We start from the raw sequence: 15,080 nt of genomic DNA, 5'->3' as shown, positions 1-15,080 counted from the left end.
TCCTGACTCCTCACCTCCCACAGGGCAAGCCTCAACATCCTCTACACAAGGCCACATTAAAAAGAAATGTGAAAGCACGAGATGTGCGTAAGGGGGTTGTTGGGTTGTGTTGTGTGAAAACAGAGTACAGGGCCTGCTGGGATGGTGGGTCATGCTGTAGCTGGACTCATGGGTCAAGTGTCAAGGGTTAATGTGCTGTCACTTTCAAAATGTTGTACGTTTGAAAACTTGATTTATGATACTATGGTGTCAAGGGTTATGTGGTGGTCATGTGGTGCAATCGATCATAATCATATCAATCATGATCATAATGATATCAATCCTAATCCTAATCATATCAATCATAATCATAAAGATATCAATCATAATTGTCTCTAGCACCACCTCTCTCTCTCTCTCTCTCTCTCTCTCTCTCTCTCTCTCTCTCTCTCTCTCTCTCTCTCTCTCTAACAACACTGATTCTACTTCCTCATTTCCTGGAGTAATATCTAACAAGTAATCTAACAAATTCACAACGACTACCTTGTACACACAATGTAAAGGGATGGAATAAGAATATGTACATATAAATATATGGATGGGCGATGGCCGTGCGGCATAGGCAAAATGCAATAGATGGTATAAAATACAGCATATACATATGAGATGAGTAATGTAGGATATGTAAACATTAGTAAAGTGCCATTATTTAAAGTGACTAGTGATACCTTAATTAAATCCATTTATTAAAGTGACCAGTAATTTGAGTCTGTATGTTTGCAGCAGCCTCCCTATGTTAGTGATGGCTGTTTAACAGTCTCATGGCCTTGAGATAGAAGCTGTTTTTCAGTCTCAGCTTTGATGCATCTGCACTGACCTCGCCTTCTGGATGATAGCAGGGTGAACAGGCAGTGGCTCGGGTGGTTGTTGTCCTTGATGATCTTTTTGGCCTTCCTGTGACATCGGGTGCTGTTGGTGTCCTGGAGGGCAGGTAGTTTGCCCCCGGTGATGCTTTGTGCAGACCGCACTACCCTATGGAGAGCCTTGCGGTTGAGTGTGGTGCAGTTGCCATACCAGGTGGTGACACAACCCGACAGGATGCTCTCGATTGTGCATCTGTAAAAGTTTGTGAGGGTTTTAGGTGACAAGCCAAATTTATTCAGCCTCCTGAGGTTGAAGAGGCACCTTCTTCACCACGCTGTCTGTGTGGGTGGACCATTTCAGTTTGTCCGTGATGTGTACGCCGAGGAACTTAAACCTTTCCACCTTCTCCACTACTGTCCCGTCGATGTGGATAGGGAGGTTCTCCCTCTGCTGTTTCCTGAAGAGCACGATCATCTCCTTTGTTTTGTTGACGTTAAGTGAGAGGTTATTTTCCTGACATGGCACTCCGAGGGCCCTCACCTCCTCCCTGTAGGCTGTCTCGTCGTTGCTGGTAGTCAAGCCTACCATTGTAGTGTCGTCTGCGAACTTGATGATTGAGTTGGAGGCGTGCATGGCCACGCAGTCATGGGTGAACAGGGAGTACAGGAGAGGGCTGAGAATGCACCCTTGTGGGGCCCCAGTATTGAGGATCAGTGGGGTGGAGATGTGGTTTCCTACCTTCACCACCTGGGGGCGGACCGTCAGAAAGTCCAGGACCCAGTTGCACGGGGCGCGGTTGAGACCCAGGGTCTCAAGCTTAATGATGAGTTTGGAGGGTGCTATGGTGTTGAATGCTGAGCTGTAGTCAATGAACAGCATTCTTACATAGGTATTCCTCTTGTCCAGATGGGATAGGGCAGTGTGCAGTGTGATGGCGATCGCATCGTCTGTGGCCCTTTTGGGGCAGTAAGCAAATTGTAGTGGGTCTAGGGTATCAGGTAGGGTGGAGGTGATATGATCCTTGACTAGTCTCTCGAAGCACTTCATGATGACAGAAGTGAGTGCTACGGGGCGATAGTCATTTAGTTCAGTTACCTTAGCTTGCTAACCTTAGCTTGCCATCTTGAAGCATGTGGGGACAGCAGACTGGGATAGGGATTGATTGAATATGTCCGTAAACACACCAGCCAGCTGGTCTTCGCATGCTCTGAGGACACGGCTAGGGATGCCGTCTGGGCCGGCAGCCTTGCGAGGGTTAACACGTTTAAATGTTTAACTCACGTCAGCCACGGAGAAGGAGTCTTTGGTAGCAGGTCGCGTCGGTGGCACTGTATTGTCCTCTAAGCGCGCAAAGAAGTTGTCTAATTTGTCTGTGAGCAAGACGTCGATGTCCACGACGGGGCTGGTTTTCTTTTTGTAATCCGTGATTGACTGTAGACCCTGCCACATATGTCTCGTGTTTGAGCCGTTGAATTGTGACTCTACTTTGTCTCTATACTGACGCTTTGCTTGTTTGATTGCCTTGCGGAGGGAATAACTGCACTGTTTGTGTTCGGTCATGTTCCCAGTCACCTTGCCATGATTAAATGCGGTAGTTCGCGCTTTCAGTTTGCGTGAATGCTGCCATCAATCCACGGTTTCTGGTTATTGACAGTTTTAATAGTCCCAGTGGGTACAACATCTCCAATGCACTTTCTAATAAACTTACTCACCGAGTCAGCGTATACGATACATTGATGTTATTGTCTGAGGCTACCCGGAACATATCCCAGTCCACGTGATCGAAGCAATCTTGAAGCGTGGAATCCGATTGGTCAGACCAGCATTGGATAGACCTAAGCACGGGTGCTTCCCGTTTTAGTTTCTGCCTATAGGAGGGGAGCAACAAGATGGAGTCATGGTCAGATTTGCCAAAGGGAGGGCGGGGGAGGGCCTTGTATGCATCGTGGAAGTTAGAGTAGCAGTGGTCCAGTGTTTTGCTCGAGCGGGTACAACAATCAATGTCCTGGTAGAATTTAGGTAGCCTCGTTCTCAAATCTCTCTCTCTCTCTCTCTCTCTCTCTCTCTCTCTCTCTGAATGAATGGTGTCCGTGTGATTTCCTCACTTTCAGCCCAGTCAACGAACACGTGCAGTTGTTCTACTCCAAGCAAGGAAGGGAACACTTTGCCTATTAGTCGGCAGTCAGCAAATCAGTTGACCTAGTCCTCTCCTCCACCTCTCCCCAGGGCAAGGCCAGGCCCCAGGCTGAGGTCGACTGTGTGGAGCACCTCAACAACCAGCTGAGGAGACACAGGCGCCATCAACGCATCGCCAACACCCAGCAGCAGAGGGCAGCACTGAGACGCATCCGCCAGCTGCAGCAAACAGTAACACACTATCTGTTCCTTCCCTCCATAGAAATAAATACATAGAAATATAATGTATTCATATAATTCTATAATATTCTAATCTATTCATTATATTTCTATGAATAAATATGTTACTGACATCTATGGTTCCCTCTGTCTTCCGTTGCCTTGAACCACGGTTGTGGGCTGTAGGCTGAAAGCTGTAGGCTATGGGGTGGGCTGTGGGGTGGGCTGTAGGCTGTGGGCTGTAGGCTATGGGGTGGACTGTAGGCTGTGTGCTGTGGGCTATGGGTTGTGCTTTGGGGTGGGATGTAGCCTGTAGGCTGTGGGGTGGGCTATGGGCTATGGGCTATAGGGTTTGCTGTGGTCTTTGGGATGGGCTGTAGGCTGTGGTGTGGGCTGTGGGGTGGGCTGTGGGGTGTGGGCTGTGGGTTGTAGACTGGGGTGGGAAGTAGGCTGTAGGCTTTGGGGTGGGCTGTAGGCTATGGGGTGCGCTGTAGACTGTGGGCTGTAGGCTATGGGGTGGGCTGTAGTCTATGGGGTGGGCTGTAGACTGAAGGCTGTGGGCTGTAGGCTGTGGGGCGGGCTGTTGGCTGTAGGCTGTGGGCTGTAGGCTATGGGGTGGGCTATGGGGTGTGCTTTGGGGTGGGCTGTGGGCTGTAGGCTGTAGGCTATGGGGTGGGCTGTAGGCTGTGGGCTGTAGGCTATGGGGTGGGCTGTAGACTGTGTGCTGTGGGCTAGGGGGTGGGCTGTAGGCTGTGGGCTGTAGGCTATGGGGTGGGCTGTAGTCTATGGGGTGGACTGTGGGCTGTATGCTGTAGGCTGTTGGCTGTAGGCTATGGGGCGGGCTGTGGACTGTAGGCTGTAGGCTGTGGGGTGGGCTGTAGGCCATGGGGTGGGCTTTAGGCTGTGTGCTGTGGGCTATGGGGTGTGCTTTGTGGTGGGATAGGAGCTTTAGGCTGTGGGCTGTGGGGTGGGCTGTGGGTTGTGGGGTGGGCTGTGGGCTGTGGGGTGGGCTGTGGGTTGTGGGGTGGGCTGTGGGCTGTAGGAAATGGGGTGGGCTGTAGGCTTTGGGGTCGGCTGTAGACTGTGGGCTGTAGGCTTTCTGCGTGGGGTGTAGGCTATGGGGCAGCAGGTAGCCTAGTGCTTAGAGCATTGGGCCAGTAACCAAAAGGTTGCAGATCGAATCCCCGGGCTGACATGGTAAAAATCTGTTGTTCTGCCCCTGAACAAGGCAGTTAACTGTTCCTAGGCCGTCATTGACTTGCCTAGTTAAATACAGGTTAAATAAAATAAAAATGGGGTGGACTGTGGGCTGTGGGCTGTGGGGTTTGCTGTAGGTTGTGCTGTAGGCTATAGGGTGGGCTGTAGACTGTGGGCTGTGTGCTATGGGGTGGGCTGTAGGTTATGGGGTGGGTTGTAGGCTGTGTGCTATGGGGTTTGCTGTAGGTTGTGCTGTAGGCTATAGGGTGGGCTGTAGACTGTGATCTGTGTGCTATGGGGTGGGCTGTAGGTTGTGCTGTAGGCTATAGGGTGGGCTGTAGACTGTGGGCTGTGTGCTATGGGGTGGGCTGTAGGTTATGGGGTGGGTTGTAGGCTGTGTGCTATGGGGTTTGCTGTAGGTTGTACTGTAGGCTATAGGGTGGGCTGTAGACTGTGGGCTGTGTGCTATGGGGTGGGCTGTAGGTTGTGCTGTAGGCTATAGGGTGGGCTGTAGACTGTGGGCTGTGTGCTATGGGGTGGGCTGTAGGTTTTGCTGTGGGCTGTGGGGTGGGCTGTGGGCTTTGTGGCAGGCTGTGGGGTGGGCTGTAGGTTATGGGGTGGGAGTGTGTATGTGACGTGTTTAGTATGTTTTGTGTGTCTGTGATGTGTTTTTGGTGTGAATAGTGTGTTTAGTGTGTCTGACGTGTTTTGTGTGTCTGTGATGTGTGTTTAGTGTGTATAGTGTGTCTAGTGTGTTTAGTGTGTCTGACGTGTTTAGTGTGTCTGTGACGTGTTTTTAGTATGTTTAGTGTTTGTTTTTAGTGTGTCGTGCTAACGGGTCTTCCTCTGTGTGTGTTTCAGCCGGATGTGAGGCGTGTCCACAGGGAGCGATCCCAGGGTCACATGATCACCTGGACTGGACCTGGTTTTGCCCAGGTCAAAGACGGAGCTGGACTAGTCTTCGCCATAGACAACATCCCCCATGCCATGGACTATGACATCATGATCCGCTATGAGCCAGAGGTACAGTACGCTTCACTCCCTCCAGTTCTCCATGTCTCCCCGCGCATTGTACTACTACTGTAAAACCAGGCAAACCCAACGGACGGCAATACACTTTGGAAGACCCTTAAATAAATCTGTGTTTGTAACACACTGACGATCACAGAAATTTAAATGTTGTCGCTCTCCTCTCTCTCTCTGCCGGAGACTTGGACATGTGATAACAATGTAACAGTGTGAAACCAATGCCGTTAACACATTTTAAAACACTGCCTGTTGTTTGTGTGTGTTGTTTGTGTGTGTAGTCAACAGAGGACTGGGAGGCCATAGTGACTGTCACCTCCCTGCTGCTATCCTCTAGCTCCCGCTGTGGCAACCTGCTGCCTACTGAACAGCTGTATACAGTCACCCTGCCACACCACAGGAGGTACTACTGATAGAACCAATCCTAACCCTAACCCTAACCTCAACCCATAACCCAACCCTAACTCCAACCCTAACCCTGATAGACCAACCCAAACCCAAACCTCAACCCTAAACCCTAAACCTAACCCCAACCCCAGCCCTAACCCCAACCCCAATCCTAACCCTGATAGAAACAACCCCAACCCCAATCCTAACCCTAACCCCAACCCCACCCCTGATAGAACCAACCCTAACCCCAACCCTAACCCTAACCCTAACCCCAGCCCTAACCCTAACCCCAACCCTGATAGAACCAACCACAACCCTAACCCCAACCCTAACCCTAACCCCAACACCAACCCTGATAGAACCAACCCTAACCTTAACCCCAACCCTAACCCTAACCCCAATCCTAACCCTGATAGAAACAACCCTAACCCCAACCCCAACCCTGATAGAACCAACCCTAACTCTGATAGAACCAACCCCAACCCTAACCCCAACCCTGATAGAACCAACTCTAACTCTGATAGAACCAACCCCAATCCTGATAGAACCAACCCCAACCCTAACCCCAACCCTGATAGAACCAACCCCAACCCTAACCCCAACCCCAACTCTAACCCCAACCCCAATCCTAACCCCAACACCAATCCTAACCCCAACACCAACCCTAACCCCAATCCTAACCCTGATAGACCAACCCCAACCCGAACCCCAACCCTAACCCTGATAGACCAACCCCAACCCCAACCCCAACCCTAACCCTGATAGACCAACCCTAACCCTAACCCCAACCCCAACCCCAATTCTAACCCTGACAGACCAACTCCAACCCCAACCCTGATAGAAACAACCCCAACCCTAACCCTGATAGAACAACTCCAACACTAGCCCCAACCCCAACCCCAATCCTAACCCTGATAGAAACAACCCCAACCCTAACCCTGATAGACCAACCCTAACCAAAACCCCAACCCCAACCCTGATAGACCAACCCTAACCAAAACCCCAACCCCAACCCTGATAGACCAACCCTAACCAAAACCCCAACCCCAACCCTGATAGACCAACCCTAACCAAAACCCCAACCCCAACCCTGATAGACCAACCCTAACCAAAACCCCAACCCTAACCCTAACCCCAACCCCAATCCTAACCCTGATAGAAACAACCCCAACCCTAACCCTGATAGACCAACCCCAACCCTAACCCCAACCCCAACCCCGATAGACCAACCCCAACCCTAATCCTAACCCCAACCCCAACCCTAACCCTGATAGACCAACCCCAACCCTAACCCTAACCCCAACCCTGATAGACCAACCCTAACCAAAACCCCAACCCCGATAGACCAACCCTAACCAAAACCCCAACCCCAATCCTGATAGACCAACCCCAACCCTAACCCTAACCCCAACCCCAACCCTAACCCTGATAGACCAACCCCAACCCTAACCCTAACCCCAACCCTGAAAGACCAACCCTAACCAAAACCCCAACCCCAACCCTGATAGACCAACCCTAACCAAAACCCCAACCCTAACCCTAACCCCAACCCCAATCCTAACCCTGATAGAAACAACTCCAACCCTAACCCTGATAGCCCAACCCTAACCCCAATCCTAACCCTGCTAGGACCACCCCAACCCTAACCCCAATCCTAACCCTGATAGCCCAACCCCAACCCCAATCCTAACCCTGATAGAACCACACCAACCCTAACCCCAATCCTAACCCTGATAGAACCAACCCCAACCCTAATCCCAACCCCAACCCTAACCCTGATAGCCCAACCCTAACCCCAATCCCAACCCTGATAGAAACAACCCCAACCCCAACCCTAACCCTGATAGCCCAACCCTAACCCCAATCCTAACCCTGATAGAACCACCCCAACCCCAATCCTGATAGAACCAACCCCAACCCTAACCCTGATAGAACCAACCCCAACCCTAACCCTGATAGCCCAACCCTAACCCCAATCCTAACCATGCTAGGACCACCCCAACCCTAACCCCAACCCCAATCCTGATAGAACCAACCCCAACCCTAACCCTGATAGAACCAACCCCAACCCTAACCCTGATAGAACCAACCCCAACCCTGATAGAACCAACCCTAACCCCAATCCTAACCCTGATAGAACCTACCCCAAGCCTAACCCTGACCAGGAGGTACTGCTGATAGAACCAACCCTATCCCCAACCCTAACCCCAACCTGCTGCCTACTTAACAGACTGTGTGTGTGTGTGTGTGTGTGTGCGTGTGTGTGTGAGAGAGAGTGTGTGTGTTTTAGCACAGGTTTCAATAGATATGAATTCCATATATGTGTCGTTAATGTGTACCAACCAGTATGTCAGTATGTGTGTGGTCTCTGGAATAATCCCAGGTATAAATCTAACAGTGACTCCTATTATATTATCAACCCCTCTACTCTAGCAATATTTACTAACCAACTAAGGATTTATGCCATTCTTAAAATGTGTTGGATTTCCCACTGTTATTATATGATACAGGAATAGAAGCCAGTGTACTGTAGCTTAGTTCTGGGTGTGAGAGAACATTCTTCTGATAAGGTCGCTAGATAGCGTGTTGACATTGAGAAACCGTGACAGCGCCCAGTCTAAGGGAGAGAAAGTTATTGTAGGTTAATTGAGTTTGTTTTAGATTTATTGTTATGAGAACATGTACTTTCCTTACAGGTTATCTACACTGTTTGCTATCAGCAGTAAACATGTTGTGCTCCTTTCCTTTAACTTTCTCTGAGAAACACTAGTCCTGCCGCCGCAGTCCTCTTTACAAGGTGTTGCTGAGAAACACTAGTCCTGCCGCCGCAGTCCTCTTTACAAGGTGTTGCTGAGAAACACTAGTCCTGCCGCCGCAGTCCTCTTTACAAGGTGTTGCTGAGAAACACTAGTCCCTCCGCCACAGTCCTCTTTACAAGGTGTTGCTGAGAAACACTAGTCCCTCCGCCACAGTCCTCTTTACAAGGTGTTACTGAAAACTACTAGTCCTGCCGCCGCGGTCCTCCTTGCAAGGTGTTACTGAGAAACACTAGTCCCTCCGCCACAGTCCTCTTTACAAGGTGTTACTGAAAACTACTAGTCCCTCCGCCACAGTCCTCTTTACAAGGTGTTACTGAAAACTACTAGTCCCTCCGCCACAGTCCTCTTTACAAGGTGTTACTGAAAACTACTAGTCCCTCCGCCACAGTCCTCTTTACAAGGTATTACATGTTGTGTGTTGTCCTGCAGCACACTCATTCTCTCACACTGTCAACTATCACTGTGGAGACTTGCCAGCATAAACTTTCCCATCCTTTTCCACCCTGCCTACTGATGACTGCCTAGTACAGTCTGTACCCAGGCTATTATCTGGTCAACCAACCTACACATGTCAAGAAACTTCCCTAAGAAGGAACTTGTGTATAACAAAGAGTTCCAACGGGCCCGGATCTGACTGGTTCACTGGACCCTGGCTCCCTCTGCTGTTCTGTTGTGCTCTGTGATTGGTGTCTCAAGCAGAACCAATTAACAAAGCGACCAAAAACACACACAGCGAGTCAGAAGTCAGACAGGATGCCAGGGCAGAGGGAGCGCACAAGGAGGGCACCAGGCATACAATGGCCGTAGACTGGATCACAGCCTTCACAACGGCCGTAGACTGGATCACTGTCTTCACAATGGCTGTAGACTGGATCACTGTCTTCACAACGGCCGTAGACTGGATCACAGTCTTCACAATGGCTGTAGACTGGATCACAGTCTTCACAACGGCTGTAGACTGGATCACAGCCTTCACAACGGCCGTAGACTGGATCACAGTCTTCACAACGGCCGTAGACTGGATCACAGCCTTCACAACGGCCGTAGACTGGATCACAGTCTTCACAACGGCCGTAGACTGGATCACAGTCTTCACAACGGCCGTAGACTGGATCACAGTCTTCACAATGGCTGTAGACTGGATCACAGTCTTCACAACGGCCGTAGACTGGATCACTCTGTTTGTTGAGAGTAGTGAGACTGGATCACTCTGTTTGTTGAGAGTAGTGAGACTGGATCACTCTGTCTGTTGAGAGTAGTGAGACTGGAGAGGTGGCAGAAAGCCTTCCTTCATTTTCTCAAAGACCTGTTAGAAATGGGTTTTGGAACGCAGCCCGTCTAGAAAAATACACCATGGATTGTTGTGGACACATTTTAGATGATGAATTGTGGTACTGTGTGTGCGTGCGTGTGTCCGTCCGTCTGTCCACCGTTCAGTCTGCTGCCTGTTAAACTGTATTGGAGAGCAGAAAGAAAAAGGCCCGGTTCACCTGTCTCTGTTCCAGTCAGACCCGGTTCACCTGTCTCTGTTCCAGTCAGACCCGGTTCACCTGTCTCTGTTCCAGTCAGACCCGGTTCACCTGTCTCTGTTCCAGTCAGACCCGGTTCACCTGTCTCTGTTCCAGTCAGACCCGGTTCACCTGTCTCTGTTCCAGTCAGACCCGATTCATCTGTCTCTCTTCCAGTCAGACCCGATTCATCTGTCTCTCTTCCAGTCAGACCCGGTTCACCTGTCTCTCTTCCAGTCAGGGGCCCTCTGACAGAGACCCGGTTCACCTGTCTCTGTTCCAGTCAGGGGCCCTCTGACAGAGACCCGGTTCACCTGTCTCTGTTCCAGTCAGGGGCCATCTGACAGAGACCCGGTTCACCTGTCTCTGTTCCAGTCAGGGGCCATCTGACAGAGACCCGGTTCACCTGTCTCTGTTCCAGTCAGGGGCCATCTGACAGAGACCCGGTTCACCTGTCTCTGTTCCAGTCAGGGACCCTCTGACAGAGACCCGGTTCACCTGTCTCTGTTCCAGTCAGGGACCCTCTGACAGAGACCCTCCCTGTTTCATCCTGTCCCTGTGTGTTTGTTCAGCATTTTGACTGGAGGTGTCTATGCTGGTTTGTGTCTGGGCCAGTGAGGCTCTTCACTCTGTGCGTCATTTGGGTAAAATGTTTGATTTCTTTCACTTGTATTTTGCTGGTTTCATTTCCTTTTAACCTTATAGGGCCATAAGGCTTTCCCACAACTCAAAACAGAATAACGTCATATCAGAATGTTTGATAAGAGACTGTCTCTGTGTGATCCAACAGGTACGTTCAGATGCCCAGTCCTTTCTGCTTTGAGCCCAGTAACCGTTATGTAGTGACCATCAGACTCCAGCGACACGGAGTGTCCCAGAGACACCTGACTGCTTTCATCCTTGTAGACTCGGTGAGTCAATCAACTTATTAAACCTGTCAGGGCTCTGGTGTGACAACTCTACGTGAGAGGGAGTTGAGTTGAAACAGAAAGGAAAACTAACTTTTTTTTTTAACTAGGCAGGTCAGTTAAGGGCAAATTCTTATTTTCAATGACAGCCTAGGAACAGTGGGTTAACTGCCTTGTTCAGGGGCAGATCGACATATTTGTACCTTGTCAGCTCAGGGATTTGAACTTGCAACCTTTCGGTTACTAGTCCAATGCTCTAACCACTAGGCTAGGTTAACCTGCCGCCATTCTCAATGTGTGTATGTGAACTTTTAAATGTATTTATTTATTTAACATTTATTTAACTAAGCAAGTCAGTTAAGAACAAATTCTTATTTACAAAGACGGCCTACACCGGCCAAACCTGGACGACGCTGGGCCAATTGTGCGCCGCCTTATGGGACTCCCAATCACAGCCGGTTGTGATACAGCCTGGAATCGAACCAGGGTGTCTGACGCCTCTAGCCCTGAGATGCAGTGGCTTAGACCGCTGCGCCACTCTCAGCAGCAATGTGATAATAACTGTTGACCAGATACCACCACCTAGTGGTCTGAAACAAAAGTGCATTTAGGTACCAAATTCACTTCACATTTGAATTCTTTTCACCTCTCACTCACTTTGTTTACCTCCCCTCCATTCTTCCTTCCTAGCTGGTGCTGACCCCCAAGTACACGGAGCTGCCAGGTTTCCAGGGTCACGACCCGGCGGCAGAGGAGCATCGTGATGAGATGGTACGTTACATGTGCCTGGAGTCCTTCTTAGCCACGCCAACACCACTGCTGGCAGAGATGTGCACCAAGCTCATCTGTAGTATCTCTGCCATCCTGCACGACGGAGCACTGCGTGAGTCTACCATACATCATTCACTAGGGGATCAGGGGATCAAAGGTCAAAGCCCCCATTTAATGCCTTGTTTTCGAAAACTGGGTGTCAAATACTTCCTGGTGCAGCTATTGAGTCATTTTACTTACCAATAAACTCTAGCAAGCTGCACTATGATCAGTAATGCAGGGTATGAGTTGGATGGAATTGTTACACTCTGTCGTCACCATAGGATATCCTCCGTGACTTGTTTGATTGAAGACTCTAATTTTCCCTGTAGAATGTCAGTGTGACCCCCAGGGGTCTCTCAGTGCTGAGTGTGACAGGGTCGGAGGTCAGTGCCGCTGTAAACCTAACGTGATTGGAAGACGGTGTGACCAGTGTGCACCTGACACTTACAGCTTCGGACCATATGGATGTACTGGTGAGTGGGCGCTAGCATCTTTCAGCCAGTCATCACATCTTTATTTAATTGACATTATATAGCAGGTGTGTCATACACCGCGTGACCTCACAAACCACATCCTAAATATGATCTCCCCTGCTCTCTCTCTCTTTCTACCTTCCTCCTTTTATCTCTCCCTCTTCCTCCTGCTCCCTCCCCAGCCTGTGACTGCCACTCCCAGGGCTCTCTGGGAGACCAGTGTGACCCGGTGACGGGGCAGTGCCCGTGCAGACAGGGGACCAGCGGGCGTCAGTGCTCAGACTGCCAGCCTGGCCAGTGGGGCTTCCCCAGCTGCAGGCCATGCCAGTGTAACGGGCACGCTGATGGGTGCAACCCACAGACAGGGGAGTGTCAGGCCTGCAGGGACCACACTGATGGACAGCTCTGTGAAAGGTGGGCAGGGGGATAAACAGTCATTGGTAAATGGTGTGGGTGACAGCGTTTTGGTGAGTGTTTTGGTGTTGTTGGATCAGATAGTGATGGCTAATAGTCCCAGTAGATAATACTGTGATCGGTAATAGTCCCGGTAGATAATACTGTGATCGGTAATAGTCCCGGTAGATAATACTGTGATCGGTAATAGTCCCGGTAGATAATACTGTGATCGGTAATAGTCCCGGTGGATAATACTGTGATCGGTAATAGTCCCAGTAGATAATACTGTGATCGGTAATAGTCCCGGTAGATAATACTGTGATCGGTAATAGTCCCAGTAGATAATACTGTGATCGGTAATAGTCCCGGTAGATAATACTGTGATCGGTAATAGTCCCGGTAGATAATACTGTGATCGGTAATAGTCCCGGTAGATAATACTGTGATCGGTAATGGTCCCGGTAGATAATACTGTGATCGGTAATAGTCCCGGTAGATAATACTGTGATCGGTAATGGTCCCGGTAGATAATACTGTGATCGGTAATAGTCCCGGTAGATAATACTGTGATCGGTAATAGTCCCGGTAGATAATACTGTGATCGGTAATATCAAATCAAATCAAATCAAGTTTATTTTATATAGCCCTTCGTACATCAGCTAATATCTCGAAGTGCTGTACAGAAACCCAGCCTAAAACCCCAAACAGCAAGCAATGCAGGTGTAGAAGCACGGTGGCTGGGAAAAACTCCCTGGAAAGGCCAACACCTAGGAAGAAACCTAGAGAGGAACCAGGCTATGAGGGGTGGCCAGTCCTCTTCTGGCTGTGCCGTGTGGAGATTATAACAGAACATGGCCAAGATGTTCAAAATGTTCATAAGTGACCAGCATGGTCAAATAATAATCAGGAATAAATGTCAGTTGGCTTTTCATAGCCGATCATTAAGAGTTGAAAACAGCAGGTCTGGGACAGGTAGCACGTCAGGTGGACATAGATAATACTGTGATCGGTGATAGTCCCAGTAGATAATACTGTGATCGGTAATAGTCCCGGTTGATAATACTGTGATGGGTAATAGTCCCAGTAGATAATACTGTGATGGGTAATAGACCAGGTAGATAATACTGTGATCGGTGATAGTCCCGGTAGATAATACTGTGATGGGTAATAGTCCCAGTAGATAATACTGTGATCGGTGATAGTCCCGGTAGATAATACTGTGATCGGTAATAGTCCCGGTAGATAATACTGTGATGGGTAATAGTCCCAGTAGATAATACTGTGATCGGTGATAGTCCCGGTAGATAATACTGTGATCGGTAATAGTCCCGGTGGATAATACTGTGATCGGTAATAGTCCCGGTAGATAATACTGTGATCGGTGATAGTCCCGGTAGATAATACTGTGATCGGTAATAGTCCCGGTGGATAATACTGTGATCGGTAATAGTCCTGGTAGATAATACTGTGATCGGTAATAGTCCCGGTAGATAATACTGTGATCGGTAATAGTCCCAGTAGATAATACTGTGATCGGTAATAGACCAGGTAGATAATACTGTGATCGGTAATAGTCCCGGTAGATAATACTGTGATCGGTAATAGTCCTGGTAGATAATACTGTGATCGGTAATAGTCCCGGTAGATAATACTGTGACCGGTAATGTCCCGGTAGATAATACTGTGATCGTTACTAGTCTCCGGTAGATAATACTGTGATCGGTAATAGTCCCGGTAGAATAATACTGTGAATCGGTTAATAGTCCCGCGTTAGATAATACTGTGATCGGTAATGGTCCCGGTAGATAATACTTGATCGGTAATAGTTCCCGATAGATAATACTGTTGATCGGTAATGGTCCCGGCGTAGATAATAATGGATCGGTAATAGTCATGGTAGATAATCTACTGTGATCGGTAATAGTCCCGGCTAGATCAATACTGTGATCGGTATAGCCGGTCGATAATACTGTGATCGGTATATCCGGTAGATAATACTCGTGATCCGGGGGGTTAAAAAAAAAAAAAAAAATTTTTTTTCGTCACGGTAGATAATACTGTGATCGGTAATAGTCCGGTAGATAATACTGTGATCGGTAATTAGTCCCGGATAGATAATACTTGAATCGGTAATAGTCCCGGTATATAATACTGTGATCGGTAATATCCCGGTCAGATAATACTGTGATCGGTAATAGTCACGGTAGATATACTGTGATCGGTAATAGTCCCGGTGAAATACTGGGAGCGGTAATGGTCCCTGGTAAGAATAATACTCTGATCGGTAATCGTGCCCGGTAGATAATACTGTGATCTGTAATAGTCCGGTAGATAATACTGTGATCGGTAATA

General features: G+C 49.0%; 1 protein-coding gene across 1 annotated transcript in view; it reads left to right on the top strand.

Annotated features, from left to right (window-relative positions):
- Positions 1 to 12,762, top strand: part of LOC120061699 (laminin subunit beta-2-like) — a 72,566-nt gene extending 59,804 nt beyond the window's left edge. Inside the window, exons 15-21 of the mRNA XM_039011594.1 lie at positions 3,070 to 3,210; positions 5,257 to 5,418; positions 5,703 to 5,824; positions 10,929 to 11,049; positions 11,737 to 11,929; positions 12,189 to 12,332; positions 12,515 to 12,762. Coding sequence (XP_038867522.1) covers positions 3,070 to 3,210; positions 5,257 to 5,418; positions 5,703 to 5,824; positions 10,929 to 11,049; positions 11,737 to 11,929; positions 12,189 to 12,332; positions 12,515 to 12,762 — 1,131 coding nt within the window. The remainder of the gene's footprint in view (positions 1 to 3,069; positions 3,211 to 5,256; positions 5,419 to 5,702; positions 5,825 to 10,928; positions 11,050 to 11,736; positions 11,930 to 12,188; positions 12,333 to 12,514) is intronic.
- The last annotated feature ends 2,318 nt before the right edge of the window (positions 12,763 to 15,080 follow it).

Source organism: Salvelinus namaycush, chromosome 16, assembly GCF_016432855.1.
Source record: "Salvelinus namaycush isolate Seneca chromosome 16, SaNama_1.0, whole genome shotgun sequence".
Lineage (NCBI taxonomy): Eukaryota > Metazoa > Chordata > Actinopteri > Salmoniformes > Salmonidae > Salvelinus > Salvelinus namaycush.
The sequence above is the reverse complement of the archived record's forward strand: the minus strand, read 5'-3'. Positions and strand labels throughout refer to the sequence as shown.